Source organism: Nannobrachium achirus, assembly GCF_963921795.1.
Source record: "Nannobrachium achirus genome assembly, chromosome: 2".
NCBI classification, from domain to species: domain Eukaryota; kingdom Metazoa; phylum Chordata; class Actinopteri; order Myctophiformes; family Myctophidae; genus Nannobrachium; species Nannobrachium achirus.
In genome coordinates, this window is record NC_137811.1 from 10,082,870 (window position 1) to 10,101,560 (window position 18,691).

The 18,691-nt window shown below is 40.9% G+C and overlaps 1 protein-coding gene across 1 annotated transcript; it reads left to right on the forward strand.

Moving 5' to 3' along the window:
* The first annotated feature begins 2,882 nt into the window (after positions 1-2,882).
* Positions 2,883-7,901, forward strand: LOC308296302 (H-2 class II histocompatibility antigen, A-U alpha chain-like). The gene is made up of 4 exons (XM_080739532.1): positions 2,883-3,010; positions 3,120-3,365; positions 5,633-5,920; positions 7,686-7,901. The coding sequence occupies exons 1-4, from the start codon at positions 2,947-2,949 to the stop codon at positions 7,811-7,813; spliced, it is 726 nt and encodes a 241-aa protein (XP_080595658.1). The 5' UTR covers positions 2,883-2,946; the 3' UTR covers positions 7,814-7,901.
* Positions 7,902-18,691: the final 10,790 nt, after the last annotated feature.

Here is an 18,691-nt window from a genome sequence, read left to right on the forward strand (position 1 = left end):
GTGACAGAACAGCATTTTACCAGAGACGCCGAACGCAGTCTTGATGCATGAAGTGAAACCAATATGAAAACAGAACAGAAACTCTCTGCTTCTCAGAAACTGGAAAAAAGTTTTAACAGGCATTGGGTAATAAAGGGAATAACACACAATATACTTCAACATAAGTATGTAGTGTAGTATGTAGTGTGTAAAATATATTGCCAGTAATATGAACAATATGTATATGAATAGATGTATAGGAATCTACGGACTTCCGCACTGGATAAGACACTAAAATGTACGTCAGAACAATAGGCCTATATGGATATAATGAACAATAGGCCTATATGGATATAATGAACAATGTGCCTATGTAGATATATAATGAACAATAGCCTTATACAAACAAACTATAGCCAGCAAAGCATTTACAGCACTTAAAGGAGTAGTTCACCCCCAAAATGATTTTTTTTCTATTGCTTAGTCACGCCATGGAGACTAGAGTTCAATAATATTTTTTGTTTTTTGTCGCATTCCTAAGACAAAAATGTTATAAAAATAAATGTACCCCCATTCGTTCCAGATGGGGACCCGTTTCGAAAGCAAAGCACTGAACCCCCTTGTGATACATTATTATGTTCTGTTGATGAATTGAATTCATAGGACCACAACAGAATCAAGTCCCCAGGACTATGTTGTGTTATCCTTTTTAGCCTTGATGTCTGACCATACCTTGTGCTGTTTACATTTCTGATTAATAAAGTATTCAATCAATCAATCAGGTTTATCTTCAACAAATGTGTTAATGTTGCTTGTGTTGTTCCCCACCCCCAACAGACCACAACGAAGAGGTTACACCAGGGGTAGGCAACCTTAGGCACTGTTACCAACATTGGCACAGAGGAGGGTGATCACTGGCACACTGACATAAGTGTGTGAGAGAGAATCTTTATTTTAAAATAGAAGATTAAATGTAGTCAATTCAATTAAGTCCCCTCACATCTGAATTCAAAATACATTCTGCACATTATTTTACATTCATTCAAACTGAACTCTGACTGGGGAGGGAGTCTTGGAAAATAAAGATTGTTAGACCTATGCATATGGATGATCAAAATATGATGTGGTGTCATAATTCAAATTGTTAATTTGGTACACTTACTATCAAGAAAATAAAACCATGGCACTTAATGTCAAAAAAAGGTTGCCGACCCCTGGACTACACACTGGTAAAATATCTGCCGCATCTTGTTGCACACACACTGAACTTCCTGAGCCTCCTCAGAAGAACTCTCTTGTAGAGGGCCTCAGAGTTGTAGCCTTGTGAACTCCCAGAAATCAACATTTTATGAAAATGTAGATTTCTCTGGGAGAGGCTGGCTCACAAGGCTCTCAGAGTTGTCGGTCCAGTCCAGTACATTTACATAATGTATCCCCCAAAGTTAGTACAGCCATGAACCAGTGCACAATAGCCCTGCCAATCGGGCTCAGCCACGACAGGCTGTGTGTCGGTCTGGTGAGTGGGAGCATGGGGTTCAATCCCCGCTGCCGTGGATCACTACAATAGAGCATCGCAGTTGAAGCCCCACCCCGTCCTCACTCTGGTGTCGGAAGCGTTTTCCCCATTCATTTCTTCCATAGACATTTCATAAAGTATTTATTTAAACGTAGTGCAATAATCTGCCGGGAAGACAGGGGGCAGTAAGCTACTTCCGCGGTAACCGCAAGATATGTGAAAGAAGAAGAAGCTAGACCAATCACAGATGTCGATTTCACGGGATGTACATGTTTAGCAGTATGGGTAATGCAGTTCTTCTCCGTACGATCTTGATTAAAACGTGTTTTTACTAAAACTAGAGTGATTGCATACATACTCGGGGGTTCTACAGGAGCATATAGAACCATTTTACAACCACCAGCCTAGTGGTAAGTGTTCATTGAATTGCTACAACTTTGTGGCTGATAATGAAAAACCCTATGGTGAAAATGAATGGTCTTTTTTACTTCCGACACCTCACTGCGATGCTCTATCTGGCATAGTCGGCAGGACGAGGCGCATGTCATGATATCCTCACGTGAGGCACATGAGGGACGTCGTGTACGGTGGTCTACAAGAGTGAGGATGCGCTCCAAAGATTGGGGAGGGTGATTGTAGCCCACATAGTTATAGTACAGCCAAGACCCAGCGCACGACAGGTTGTGTGTTGGACTGGCGAGTAGGGCTGTCAAAATTGGCCAAAAAAGACCTTCGAATATTCCCTTTAAAACCCCCGGGGATTCGACGCATTCAAAGAATTCGAAGCATTCGGAGCATCAAATCCTGTTTACACGTTATATTGACATCAATACAGCAGGAGACATAACCAAGTGTCTAGCCTACTATAATTATTTAGCACAAAAAAATAAAATGAACATTATAGAAAATAGCTTACAAGCTCACAATGCCAATCAATGTTTGCAAGGCATTGTGAGGTTGTAGATCTGCTATTTTCACAATATTTTTGTGGAACCGAAAGTTGAATGTATCAACTCCTAAATGTCCTTATCAGGGTTGGGGGTCCAAATATGATTATTTCGGGGGGTCGTGGGCGGGACCTGAAAAGGAGGGGGCCATTCTAGACCCTAGAGGACACTTGGTCAACAAAGAATAGGGTTAGAGATTAGCCTATAGAACATCTTACTTTTATAAATACTATTGTTTGTTTGTTTCTCATTTATTTTTTTATTTCTTTCTGTAACTGTTCCCCCTCAAAAATCTAGACTGGTGTCTTCCAGGACACAGATGATGCAACATAATATCTTTAATCTGATTGGCTGATTATTCTAAACTACAGAACAAACCCTCATTCCTTCTCTTTCAGTCTCCAGCTTCTCTTGATGTCAAGACATGTTAGCTCTGATCGGTTTTATTCTTCTCTGTTTATTCTGATTCAGTTTCTTAGATTTAGCGTGATTTGATCTGTGATTATGACGATTACAGCAACCCTCCTCATCCTCTGCTCTGTGCTTGGTGTCAAAGCTTACCCAGGCTGTAAGTACACACATATTCACATTTCTGCTGTTGTTATCGTCTTATAGAAAATATGATTATACTACACTGTTTTCTAAATAATGTTGTGTCATCTTTGTTTTCTTTCCAGTTCATGAGTTTATTTACATCATTGGCTGTTCAGACACAGATAGAGAGAGCATGTATGGAGTGGATGGTGAAGTGGTGCTGTATGCAGACTTCATCAAAGGGAAGGAGGTGATGACTCTGCCTAAGTTCATGGATCCAGTCACCTACTCAAAAGATGAGTATGGAAATGCTTTGGGTTCGCAGGCGACCTGCAAACACAACCTGAACACAGCTCGAAAATTCCATAAGAACCCACCACTGGAACAAGGTAATATTTACAATTACTACCTTGCAATACACAACAATAATTAGCGGATATGTAAAGACAGTAGAGAGAGAGAGAGAGAGAGAGAGAGAGAGAGAGAGAGAGAGAGCACTCTCAGTAGGCCAAGGAAGCCACTCCACCCAAATCTGAACCCATCTTTACGTGGATTTTAATTTTATTGCTGTGTTTTGCACTCTTACTTTTACGCTATAATATCCTATCCTATTTAAAAGGGAAGACCACCCATTTTCAATATTGAACTGTGTCATTAATATACCTTAGAGGAGTTGTGTGGAAAAAAAAAAAAAGGTTCCCCCTCTTCTGTGTTGCCTAGAACTGGAAGATTGATTTTGGGGTTTGTATTGCAAATCACAATGTGATGACATCACACCGTTGTACTTTACAATACAAACCCCAAAATCAATCCTCCAGTTTCTAGGCAACACAGAATAGTAGGGGGAACTTTTTTTTTAATTTCCACACAAAAGACCTCCAAAAAGACCTCCATATGACGTCGGAGTAGGACTCGACCCCGAAAAGACCTCCAAAAGACCTCCATATGACGTCGGAGTAGGACCCAACCCCGAAAAGACCCCGAAAAGACCTCCATACGACAACGAAAAGACCTCCAAAAGACCTCCTTATGACGTCCGAATATACCGGCCGTCTGAATTTACTAGCGGCCGTCCGAGGTACAACCGGCCGGCCGGCCGAATATACTTTGGACTTTGGCACTCGCCCTTACTGGAGTCCATGTACCTTTCATGCTCATATGGAGATCCCTGATGTCATCAATATGTTCCCCGGCAGAGCCTGTCTGAGCAGATGAGGGGTGACGTGGGTGTCTGCAGTAGCAGCAGCTCCAGTAACGCTAGTCTCAAATCTTGAACACACATAAATAATAATGGCGTGATATCACTTTTCTGGTCGTTTTCTATGCCTCCATTTCTATGCTCTACAACTGGTGCAACCAAGGGACAAACTTTTTTTTTCAGTAAAAGAGTTATTAACCCTACCAGTGCCAGCCCCTAGATGGCGCCAAAGAATGCCAGGCTTTCTCCCATAGGCGAGCGCATTAGCATCCGGGGACTCACGTTGCAGTGACGCGCGTGCTCACGTTCGTGCACGTCATGGAAAGGTCCCGGATGAAAATGGCTACAGAATAGCTATTAGCATTTTGTCATTTAAAAGATCATTTTTAGGCGATTTTGCCGTAAATAAACCTCGCGCCGCATCCCTAAAAACACAATCCAGAGATATGGGCCTCCAAAGATGTGGTTTTTCATTGGATTCGGCGGCGATTCGCGGCAACGTTACTCGCTAACGGCCGGCCGGGGGGCGGCCGGATTTCGAACACTGGATTGAAAATTTAGGCCCAGGCTTCAGAAGGCCTCGGATCATTTTATTCATTTCATTAAAAAAGCCGAACATGTTCGGGATAGGCACACTGGACGTCGTTCCGGAAGCGGCGCTGAACATTCGGTGAACATTGGGGGGCTCAAAAATGTATTTTAAACCATTTTTAATGGAATATATCGTCGGACCATGTAAAATGGCTAGCTGGCTAGCGTAGGACGAGCCAGGACCACCCACGACTCTACAAGCAACTCAGGGTAAGTCAATTAATAAAAAAAAAATTGTATTGGATTGAAATAAAGCCGAACTTGTTCGGGATAGGCACAGAATGAGTTAAGCCCATATCTTGGAATGCCCATATATGGACATACATTGTGCCAGTCTCATGTGGTCTATAATGTCAGACATCAAATCCATATCTGGGAAAAGTTTATTTTTAATTAAAGTCAATGGAGAAAATGTATTCACGAATAAATTAATATAAATTTAAACTACAGTATATATAACATATCTCTTAGCAAAATAGCACGCATGCGTGTCGGGACCATACCTATGTTCCCCAGGTTCCCATTTACCACCCAAACCTAACCTTAACCCTAACCCTAACCTCAGTAAAACTATGCCTAAACCTAACCCTAAACCAAACCTTAACCCTAACCTCAGTAAAACTAACGCTGGTGAATGCTAACCTGGTGCATTTTTTTTTACCTGTGTGAAACATAGAACCTGGGGAACATAGGGTGGACCCTTGCGTGTCTCGATGAAGCCGGTGGATTTGATATATGGCCCGTGTGCGTGCCACCAAAACTGGGAGGAAGATGGAATAAAGTCAGACAAGTACTATAGTCTGTTTGCCCCTGCAGGGGCAACCACACTAATGTCTCTGAGTCTCTGTGTATTTTCTGTGTCTTCAGATGAACCCCACAGCTCCATCTACCCCAGAGATGATGTTGTTCTGGGAGTGGACAACTCTCTCATCTGCCATGTGACTGGTTTCTACCCTGCTCCAGTTCACGTCACCTGGACCAGGAACAACTTCAACGTGACCACTACCAGTGACATCACTGTCACCTTGCCCTACCCTAACGACGATGGAACCTTCCTCCAGTTCTCCATGCTGAAGTTCACACCAGAGCTGGGAGACATCTACAGCTGTACAGTCAACCACATGTCACTGACCCAACCTGAGACCAGATGGTGGGGTAAGAGCACTGTCCTGATAAACATTGTCCACATATAAATGTAATGGGCAAAAGTCAACAGAACTGATTCTCTGTATGGTGATAACCAGCCTAGTTCAAGGCAGCATATATGTCATTCATTCAAATTTCCAGACAGCCTGATTGAAGTCAACCAGTGGACTTAAGTGTAAAATCCATTTTGGGACTATACAGGCCATGTAATATAATGTAAAAGAGCATCAAATAATAATAGAAATGTGCACTCCTCTCCGCCTGGCCTGGTTGCCTACCCAGGACTGTGTCAGCAGAGGTGTAATTTCAGAAACATTAGTTACCAAAGCCCCATTTCTAAAACAGCAAAAAATAGTTGATCTACATGCTTTCAACTCGTATTTTCACTATTTGTTTGGAGACAAAATGAGAAAATGCTCATTTAACGCTCATTTTGCTCCAAACATTCAGACCAGCCGCTTGTATCTGTCACCAATCGCGTCTTGACCTATACTACTACTACTACTACTACTACTACGATCTGTGTAAAACTTTGTATGCACACTCCCTAGAGGCCAAGGTTAAATGTCTGGCCTGCATCTTTCTGATCTGCCTTTTATAACGCCACCAGGAGGTCAACTTATGTGAAAAACATAATTTTTTGTATAAATCCTTCAGATTGTATCTAAATATTACGCAAATCGGTACACATGATCAACACTTACACTTTAACATCAACATCAGTTACAAACTATGGAGCCTATATCAAATATCTTCATCACCATTCAATCCACAATGCACGTCCACAAGGAAAATAGCAACAACACGCCCACGGCCACACCTCAATGCACATATAACGGAATGGGCATAATGGGTACACTGGGTAACGGGTATAGCGCCCCCCCCAAAGTACCATTTAGGGAAAGAGCAAGTACCCGCATTTCGTGGGTTTAGGGTGAGGGTGCGGTGTAGCATATAGGGCGGCCCAGAATAGGCCCAATAATCTCCTGCCCCTGAACGCTCTGGCCTGGGCGGAGGTGAATATATCTGTTAATATTGGTGTTGGTTGCGACCGTAGGTCACATTTAGTATGAAAACCTGCAGATCATGTCCGTCCGTGCTACACGCCTCATGTTACGCTCCGTATATGGCCAAGACATCTCCATATACAGTATGGAGGTGGCCAATACCTCTACATCTGACCTCACGGGCCTCATGTCACGCTCCATATAATGGCCAAGATATCTCCATACATGGAGCTTGCCAATACCTCTACATCTGACCCCACAGACTCCAGCTGACCTGTTCTGACGTCACAATGATTCACTCATTTCTAAATGTGTTTTTCAGGGCAAGGAGAGAGATAGATAGAGAGAGCAAGGGACCCAATAGTCGCAGCAGTGTGCAACGACCTCCTGCTTCTTAACTGCCATATTAAGAAGCTCTGATGTTTCAGAACCTTCTCGCGTTTCAGAACCAGTAAGACGTTAGGGCGTCTTACTGGTTAATAATATACTCTACATCTCACCTCTGGAAAAATAATGCCACTTATACTGCTCCACCTATGCTGCATACATTTGCATTTCCTTTGTTGATCTTCTGAAAATCTTATTGAACTTTTCACTATATTTTAATGGAAACACAACTGTCCATAAATAAACAATATCCTGCAAAAAAAAAATGTCTTGGTGATTAATAATATATATACGGTGTGTGTGTGTGTGTGTGTGTGTGTGTGTGTGTGTGTGTGTGTGTGTGTGTGTGTGTGTGTGTGTGTGTGTGTGTTCCTCTCCAGATGTGGATCAGATCCAGGTCCAGTCCAGTGTGGGTCCAGCTGTGTTCTGTGGTGTGGGGCTGACCCTGGGGATGCTGGGGGTTGCCATGGGAACCTTCTTCCTCATCAAAGGAAACGAATGCAACTGAAAAATGTTGAAATATGAATTTAACAAATAATTCAAACAGAGATAATGTTAGTGAATAATCGATTTCGTCATCTAATCATTTTGTTTGTTCAGGCTTTAATTTACATCTTCAGTGTTTCTCATTGTCTGATCCTTTGCATCTTAATGAACGCAGTTCAACTGCAGTAGACTCAAGCTCACACATGACCCTACCAAGGCTCCTTGCCGCTATTTGCCCTATCCATACCCTCATTTAGAATGCCAGGATCTATTTCATGGATTTCAATTAGTCCTACACCGGCCATGTTGAGGACCAACACAGCACAGGTGTTCTGATTGGCATAGAACATTAGTTCTACACCAATCAGACAAATTGAAATACCTGTGTTGGTCCTCAACATGGCCGTGTAGGACTACAATAGACCATATTCACACGGCGGCCATCTTGCCATTAAGTCAATAGCCGCTTTCCAATCCGAGGGATTCGCACTTTGAAGTGCGCATTTCAAGGGCTATGACGTCACTGGGCCGCGTCAAGTGCTGTCCCATTTAGTAGACAGCGTTAACCTACCCTTGGAATGTACACTACTTTCTCCTCGTTTTGAAGCGTACAACCGATGGTCACTTCAAGCACTTCGTTGGATAGCCGTGTCCCACAATACAACGCGGCGCCTCCACGATTCAACCCGAATCAAAACGAAAACAACCGAGTCTGAGCATCGCAATTAAAAGAGCTAGATATGGGATTTATGGCACTTTGAAGTGAGCCGGATCTCTGGGACCCATTCCTTTCAAAGAGCCGTTCAAAAGACTGACTCATTCTACTAGTTACTTTGTAGATTTGATTATAATTATAAATAACTTCAACCCTATATAGTATATACATTTATTTCGGACGTTTATTATATAGGTACAAACCTGCCATTTGAAAATAGCGTATCTACAAGCTCACAATGCGTTGCGTTGCGACGCATTGTGAGCTTGTAGATCTGCTATTTTCAAATTCTTTGTCAACATTTTGCTCATTGGAAAACCTGTGACATTCTGCATAATGAGTACGTTCTAATATTGGTACTTTAAGTACATTTTGATACCAATACTTTTTTACTTTTACTCAAGTACATTAACATTCCAAACTTATACTTGATTTCAGTATTGATATTTTTACACAAGTAAAGAAATTGTGCACTTTTCCCACCACTGTTCATTAGAAAGGAACGGCTCCCTATACTGTGAACCGAATCCTATCGTTCATTTCAAAGAGCCGTTCAAAAGACTTGATTCGTTCGCGAACGTCCCACCTCTAAAAAGAGCTACTACTGCCTGCCTCGGTTCGACTCATGCTGGTTCTCAATTCTCCTCGAACGACACGTCGCAACGATATTTTAAAATAGGCTGTGTCATGGTGAATTATGAAGAAATACTATCCTAAACTATCTAAAAAGTTAATTCCCTGTCGCAAAAAAATAAGTTTGGGGGCGTTTAAGACGGTTTAAAATGGCACCGCGGAGGAAAAAATGGCGGACGAATGATTTTTGCAACCGGAAGTTCTCGGCTATGCACTTGGCAGTGCTGTCCCATTCCACAGTGCAAAAATGTGCACTTCACAGGACAAGCCCTACACTTCACTAGCCCTACCCTAGCTAGGGCTACACTACGAAGGGTGCACACTCTGGATTGGAAAGCGGCTAATGAAATGCCACCCTAGTTTCCACCCTATGTAGGTGCAGTTTTCAATGCAAATTTCAAACATGGCCGCCAGATGAAAATGGTCTATAGACCTTCCGCACCTCTCCCCTCCCCTCCGCCAGCTCGGACAGTTTTACAGCCGCCTCATCCACTTCTAAACTATAGACTGTCTATATAGACTAGAAACTTTCATTTCTAGACGTTGATTACACCGTTTTTAGACTTAGCCTTTAGACGTATAATAGACGTCTAATAGACCGAAAAATGCTCAGGGGGGTGCCAACAATGCCAACGAAGTTCTGTTTTATTTCCCTATTATAGGCTATATAGCAGGGGTGTCCAAACTTTTTTTTCAAAGGGGGCCACATTAGAAAATATGAAAACACCCAAAGGCCAACACTATGTCCTGATAATGTACTTTCGGTCAGACCATAACAAAGTCACATACTGTCAGTGTTGGGTATCGTCACTTTTTGAAGAAACTTGTTACGTTACATCGTTATTGTTGCCATTAAAAAGTAACGTGTTACGTTACTCCGTTACCCAATGAGAAAAGTAACTCGATAGTTTACTTTTCCGTTACCGACAATTAAAACCCACCTGCAAGGACGTTTGGTAAACATAAAACAGCCTATCAGAGTGTTGTGGAGCTATGCTGGACTTCACCATGGTGATTTGCATTGACGTTGAACCTCCTTTCACCAGTAAATCCCAAAATAGTGTGAATACTTCAACAGCCTTACTAAAAGGCAACCTCCCTGTCTCTCAAGCCCTGCTGCCATGCACGACTGTAAATTAATGTAAACAAGACACAAGCACAGATAAGTTCTCCTTTGTTGCCACCTGGTGTTAAACCAAAAGTGGCAACCTATACTGTATAAAACTGTAGACTGACTATATGCAACCACAACAGTCAGTGGCAGGTGGGACCTGTGCATGTCTCCTTTGACAGAGGACTGAGGAGCACATTCATTCAGGAAACAGCACGAATGTGTCAGGTGGATTATTTTCCCTTTGTGGCAACAGAAAGACATATAGCCTAGGTCTTAAATGTAACTAAGAAATACTGTTATTTTCGGGAAATGTAGCTGGTAACGATTTGTAAAAGTAACGTAGGTTATGTTAGGTTACTCCGTTACCACCAAACCTAACAGCGTTACATAACACAGTTTGTTATAACGGCGTTACACCCAGCACTGCATACTGTACATATGCATCACATTTAAAGATTTCATTTAATTATATTAATCATCATCAATATTTAATTTCAATGGTCTTTTGTCAGGTGTGTGCTCTGAACAAAACAAATTACTCAGCCTTATTTCACATTACGAAAATTCACATTAGCAAGGTAAAAAAAAAGAAACCTTTTCTTAAGTGTGTTTCTGTAAACCTTCTAACATAGGTGGTTTCACAAAATGTTAAAAAAATAATATTATAGTAAAAAAGAAAAAAAGAATCTTGAGACGTAATCAAATATCTACCTATCGATCTATAAATTAGGGAAAATCTACGTTTGCGTGTCTGCGTGTCTGCGCTGACTTCATCCAATGGGAAAACCCTTGAAATAACACATTGATGTCATCAATCGGGTGATGACGTCATCATCACCATAAAATCAAATGAGGGACCAGCAGTCTTGGTGACGTCACCATCAATAAGTGGGGCCGTCTAAGCCCGTAGCATAGCATATGCCAGTAAGACACCTCAGGGCGACATGTGCCTAAAGGGCGAGGTTCGCGCCAATTCTTGGCCATCTGGCCAGGTATGTATATGGGACCAGTTACTCATATATGGAGACCCCTGCATGATAGTCAATAATGTTATGTCAAAACCTGCCCATATATGGGCATTACCAAATATGGGCATTCCCAGATATGTCCTTAATATTGATATCATAATATCCTTAATATTGATAATATAGGAATCTCCATATATGGGCATAAAACGTATGTTAATTAGTAAAGCCAAGCAGGGCCTTGGCGAGTTAGGGCCTGGGTTTGATGCCTGGGGATCTCCATATATGGGCATAAGGAGGTACCCTAACAGGGCATCATCTGGGAATGCCCATACTGTATATGGACATTTTATTTATTTTATCCTTTATTAATATATATATATATATATATATATATATATATATATATATGCATATATATATGGACTTAATATTAATGTTTTCTGCCTGGTATTCTGTTTCAAATGTTTTTTATTCGAGCAAATTACATTAAGTCAGAGATAACAGATAAATGCAACAATGCAAGCTCTTTTTTTTCTAATTTCTTCCACACAAAATCAAAAGTAACGTGTTGGTAAGGTCACTGAGCCACATCTTTGGGTTGGCGCATCCTTTTTCTTCCAATGCATAAGAAGCAACTTCCTTGCAATAATGAGACAGGAAGATAGGAAACATTGCTGATATTTTGTTAACTTTGTACTCTGATCAGATACTCCCAAAATGACAATGAGGGGATCTGGTTCTAAGTTTATTTTAAGTATTTTAGATAGCAATGTGAAAATGTTAATCCAATATGTTTGAATTTTGGGACATAAAGCAAAGCTATTAAGTAATGGGAGATCTCTGCTCTTTGGGCGGCCAAGCGTCTAGTCGGGTGCCGGCCTACTCGGGAACGATGTAAATAGGGAATGAATGCCCCACCCTTTAATGCAAACCCCATTATAACTTTTGTCATAGGACCCGTTTGACCATCTGTTTGCGTGTGTCCATTTATGCCCATATATGGAGATATCATGCCCATATATGGAGATATCTGAATGTCTGCGTCCATTTTATGCCCATATATGGAGATCTCTGCTCTTTGGGCGGCCAAGCGTCTAGTCGGGTGCCGGCCTACTTGAGAACAATGTAAATATGGAATGAATGCCCCACCCTTTAACGCAAACCCCATTTATCTGTTTGCCTGTGTCCATTTAAGCACATATATGGAGATATATTTCTGTCTGCGTCCATTGTATGCCCATATATGGATATCTCTATCTGTCGGCCTTCATCTTGAGCAGTAATACGCAGCCTGCTTGCTTTGCCACCCATGGGGAATGATGCCCCTCCGGTTGTTAGGCAATACCCATCATGCCCGTTGTTCAGTTGGCGTACGTGATGTCAGAGCCCTTTATGATGTGATGTCACAATGAGTCACAATTTCCTCCGGAACAGCCTGATGTCAACAATCAGCTCCGCATAAGGAGATTCCGAACGTTTCGCGCCGTTTCGGGAAAACCGTTCATCGGGTCCGACATGTTTCGACCCATTCAGGGTCTTCATCAGGGCTTATATGAGGCAAATTAACAGACAAACAGAAGTCCTTATATACAGAGGGTTGCAGAGACATAGTCAATCAGCACTTAGGACACACACCCAAAATTGCACGTGTGTGTGTTTGAGCAACACAAAAGGTAATTACATACTAGGGACAACAGATACTGGTGCAATCAATCAATTAACCAATAAGACTAAATAAAGAGAACAAAAAAAATGTTTAACGAAACAATATACCTTTAACAAATAAAGCAGCAAACTAATGAAAAGTATAATAGCAAAATAATATTAAAGAAAACACAAGTCTATATCCTCATTCAGACCTGGAGGGCACAATGCGTCTAGGGAGTGGATCCAAAATGTTTCTCTCTGGTTTAATTTTCTGAGCCGATCTCTGCCTCTGGTTAGCGGTTTTATATGCTCAAGACCAATAATGCGCATCAAACCATCATTACTGTTGTGCTGTTGGATGTTGTTTGTGCGGATAGCATACTTATGCTCCGCTAGACGGTCCCTAAGGCGATGTTTGGTTCTTCCCACATAGAACACACCAGGGCAGGTACATGTTAACCTGTAGATGACATGAGTAGTGCTACAGTTAATGACGTCATTAATCTTATAAGTTTTATTAGTCTTAAAGTCCATAAAAGTTTTTGTTTGTTCAACGTTGTTATATATATATAGGCGCTCAAAGCTACGTTGCAGCAGTGATCCAACTGATACGGCCCTGCACCGCCAGTCCGGCCCTAGACCACCTACTGTGTGGGTGCCCAGTCCGGCTGTGCAACGCCTACCGTGTGGGGGCCAAGTCCGGTCCTGCAACGCCTACTGTCTCATCACAGCCAAAGACTTGGACATTTTCTGTCTTTCAGAAACATGGCAGAGGACTGAGGAGTATGTGTCTCTAAACGAACTGTGTCCACCAAATTATTCTTTCACCTGTGCCCCCAGACCCTCCCAGTCTAATGCCACCATCAGTCGAGTTGGAGGTGGCATAGCATGGGGCTCTGAAGTCTGACATCATTTTGTAGGCAGAGGAGAACTTTTGGGGCCAAAAGGCCCCAGCGCCCATGAATCTTTTTACTATTTTTACTATTTACTAATTTGTCTTCTCTTTCTTGTTGACAGGAAAGTGGTAGAATTATACTTTAGTCGTTATTTTTGTCTCTGATCTGTTGAAATAGCGAGGGACACAATGTTGTATTCCCTGCTCCAGGTCCTGATTTCAAACCGAAATCCCGTTTTGCTCCCATTGTGTCTAATCCTTCCTTGTTAGCAATTACCAAAAAGGTGGATTGTGATATTGAAAAACTATTTGTGGACTCTTCTGTGTCTGGCTTTAAGCCTAAATCCAATCTCACACGTACTGAGCGCCTTGCGCTTGATGATTTGGCAAAAAATGATACTATTGGGATCCGTCCTGCTGACAAAGGTGGTGCCACTGTGATTTTGTCTAAAGAGAATTATATTTTGGAAGCTAAGCGACAGCTAAATTCCAAACATTATATCAAGCTTTCCTCCAACCCCTTGCCTACAATGCAAATCCAATTCCATGATTTGTTGGTTAGAGCTAAGGAGGCTGAATGGATTTCTGAAAATGAGTTCAAATATCTGATGGTGGAACACCCCATGTTAGCTTCATTTTACTTACTTCCCAAAATCCATAAAGAGCCTTTTGATAACCCCCCAGGTCGTCCCATTATTTCTGGTATAGGTACTCTAACTGAACAGGCTTCTAAACTTATTGATTTTCATATTAAACCTTTTGTCCATAAGCTTTCATCTTTTATTGAGGATACCACAGATGTACTAAACAGATTAGCAATGCTTAACAATGTACATTCTCAGTTCTTGGTTACTATGGATGTACAGTCTCTATATACTAACATAAGATCACCATGATGGTTTAGAGGCTATGGAATTTTTTCTCTCAGACAGAAACAGTTTGCCACCCACTCAGTTTATTATTGAACTTACGAATTGGATTATCAATAATAATGTATTCATGTTTACGGATGAGATTTACAAACAATGTATTGGTGTCCCTATGGGCTCGTGTTTTTCTCCTAACTATGCATGCCTATATTTGGGGTATTGGGAAAACAGATTTGTACTGAACCCAGTGAATCCGTTCTTTAAGTGCATTACATGGTATGGCCGGTATATTGACGACCTATTACTTATATTTAATGGTTCTGAGACACAATTATTGAGTTTTCATAAATATTTAAATTCTTTGAATCCTAACATTAAACTCACAATTGAATATTCTCAATCCAGCATTGATTTTCTTTATCTCACTATATCAAAAGACGATCTGGGCATGTTACATACAACTATTTTTAGAAAGAAAACTTCCCGCAACACATTACTGAGAGCTGATTCTTTTCACCCCCCTTTTCTGACTAATAATATTCCCTATGGTCAATTCCAACGTCTCAGAAGAATATGTGACAGCGAGGAAGTTTTTGAGACCCAAGCCTCTGACATGACCAACCGCTTTTGTGAAAGAGGGTATAATAAAGGTGTTGTTTCACGCGCACTTAACAAGACTAAGAGCATTAAGCGCTCAGACTTGCTAATAAAAAAGAAACGTGTGAACTCTTCTAGTCCGCGCCCCTTTTTTGTCACACAATATAGCACGGTTGCTAACCAGGTTGGTCACATCATTAAGAATAACTGGGCGATAATTGAAAGTGACTCTACTTTAAGATCAGTATTCCCTGAGCCGCCACAGGTTTCTTTTAGAAGAGCCCCTACTTTACGTGACAAGTTGGTACATAACCATCTGCTCCCCACTAGAAAGGAAACCTGGCTCAAAAGACCCATTGGGTGTTTTAAATGCATGAACTGCCCTCACTGTTCTAATGTACAACAAACTAAAACTTTTACAGACTTCAAAACCCAGAAGTTGTACAAGATAAACGATTTTATGAATTGCAATACTACTAATCTATAGACTCACTTGTACCTGCCCAGATATATTTTATGTTGGAAGAACGAAACGCCGGCTCAGGGACAGACTGGCTGAACATAAATACGCTATACGCATTAATAACTTGGACTACCCCATAGCTAGACATTTCAGGACTGTCCACAATAGTAACGATTCCCTTTTACGCATTACAGGTATTGAACACGTCAAACCCCTCACCAGAGGTGGAGACCGTCTCAAAAAACTGAATCAACGTGAAACTTTCTGGATACATTCTCTAGACGCTCTAACCCCTCCTGGTTTAAATGAGGACATAGACTTCATGTGTTACCCATAGTGTGTTTGGGTTTCTATCTTATTTTATGCACAATGTTTATTTCTGTGTTTGCTTTTTCTTTGTGATTTATTTGTTTATTATTGTTGGCATGTATTTTCTTTATGTATTTTTGTTATTTGTTATATAATTAAGACTTTGAGTATATCTCCTGCTTTTGCAGTGCAGGTTCATTCTGTCTTGCTCAGTAGGCTGTTGGGTGTGTAGGTGTGCAGGCAACACAATCAGTGTGCATCACACACACATTTGCATAATTTGGGTGTGCCGTGATTACAATGGTCATTAATTGCCTGTGTATTAGTAACATCACGTGAATAGCCACTATTTAATGGATTTGTATGACTGGTGCTCCAGTTCTTTGCCCTGATGAAGACCGCAAGGTCGAAACATGTAGGCTTTTAGACAATAAACTTTGTTTTATTTTAAACTCCTCGAGTGCTCGGATCTCATCTCTTTTCTACTAAGCGAGGGACACATATTGACAATAAATCTGCTTGGAGGTCTGACTACAAAATGATATCACGGCTTAAAAGCCCTATTGGTGCACAAAAACTGTTTCTCATCCAGGATTGTGTGCCCCAGTAGTACCTACAGCTCCTTTGAACTTTTAATGACCAAAGTTGGACATACTGACCCATTTTATTGTATTTTAATGTATCAATCCCCTTTAATAGTATTTGTTTTACATATTTTAGTGACCTTTTAACCTCCATCATAAAACTAGAAATATTAGTTTTATTGGGAGACTTTAATTTACACATAAATAACTGTCATGACAATTGTGCAACTAATTTTATTAGTATCATTGAATCCTTTAATTTAGTTCAACATGTGTCCCGCCCCACACACAAAAAGGGGAACACACTTGACCTTGCTTTTACTCTTGGCCTAGATATAGATAACATTGTGTATGAGGACATGACTTTTAGTGATCACAAATGCATATTTTTTAACATTGTTTTAAGACTGACACTACGGCCATTAAGCAAGTAAAGAGGTCACGCATGCTTAAAGGACAACTTTAGTTTTTTACAACAAGGGTTCATATTTAGTGGCCAAGGCCACGAAGTGGCAAAAGGCCACTTATTGTGGGCTCGCCTGTAAGGCGAGCACACTTTAGATATTGTCATTATTGTGGGCTCGCCTGTAAGGCGAGCACACTTTAGATATTGTCATTGTGGGCTCGCCTATAGGCGAGCACACTTTAGTTATTGTCATTATTGTGGGCTCGCCTGTAAACAGGCGAGCACACTTTAGATATTGTCATTATTTCTATACTAGTCATACTAGTCAGTGCAAGTATCAAAAAACTTCGGTTCCTTTCTACTCCTACATACTTAGTGAGAAAATGAAAATAAAAACATCAATGTGTTCAGCTTACAGTGGTGAAGTGTGCTATTACTTTTTACAGCAATCGGCCAAATGGTGGCGCTGTAGGAAGCCTTCGAAAGTGCGATCTTTGAACAGGTATAGCTCATGCTGTGTTTGAGGTACAGCCATGAAACCTGTATACACTTATGCGTCTCCTCATGCCGAACAACTTTTACCCTCTAACTTTTGACCTCTGACCTTTAGGTCTCCCACAATTCGGAATTATATGAAAAACAGTAAAAATCTATCTCCTCCTGGGATTTTCGCGTCAAGTGCACAAAACTTTTTTCACATGAACTTTGGACCAATACGGTTAAACTAATCTCGGCGGATTTCTTTTAAAGTGAAATATAATTTTTTAATGATTCAATCAATATTGCGGTTTTATGCAAATTATTCTTCGGCCTCTAAATCATACATGCAAAGTTACACGTTCATGGCATTTGGCAAAGATGTGGAGGGTTAGTCAAAGTATCACTGAAACCAATTTTATTCCAATCGGCCAAAGGGGGGCGCTATACGAAGCGTCTGAAAATTCAAACTTCAAACGGGCATAAGTCATGACTCGTTTCGTTTGAAGACATGCAACTTGTTACACGCGTGCTTTGACTCAAGCGGAAGACATCTGTGTCGTTGTTAAGTAAGCTCCGCCCTTCAATTATCCGCCATTTTGAGCAGTTTGTAAAACGCGTAAACCCGCTTTTATTCTGGAATTTTCGCATCACGTGCACAAAACTTTTTTTACGTGAACTTTGGACCGATATCTAAAGATCTGTCAGATCGGATTTCTTTAACATTGAAACATGCTTTTTTAAATAATTCAAACAATATTGCATTTTTATGCAAATTATTCTTCTGCCTCTAAAACATACATGCAAAGTCACATTTTCATGACAAAATAGTGTAGAGGGTTAGTTCAAATATCACTGAAACCAATCTTACCCCAAATGGCCAAAGGGGGGCACTATATAATTTTGAGCAGTTTGTAAAACGCTTAAACCCGTTTTTATTCTAGGATTTTTTTTTGCAATTTGCATGAAACATTCTACACGCAATCTAAGGACCTTTATCTAACATGCCTATGAAGTGCACACAAAAAAATTATAAAATAATAATAATAAATATAGCTGCAAGCAGCGATAAAGTGTCCAAAGCCAAAAACACCTCAAATCATGAACACAGCCTGGGATGTGCGTGAAATCTTGCAAGCACATTCCCAATAGGTCAAGGAACAGATACCAACCTTCTCACATTGGCCTGTTATAGCGCCACCAGCGGGTCAACTTTTGCACAA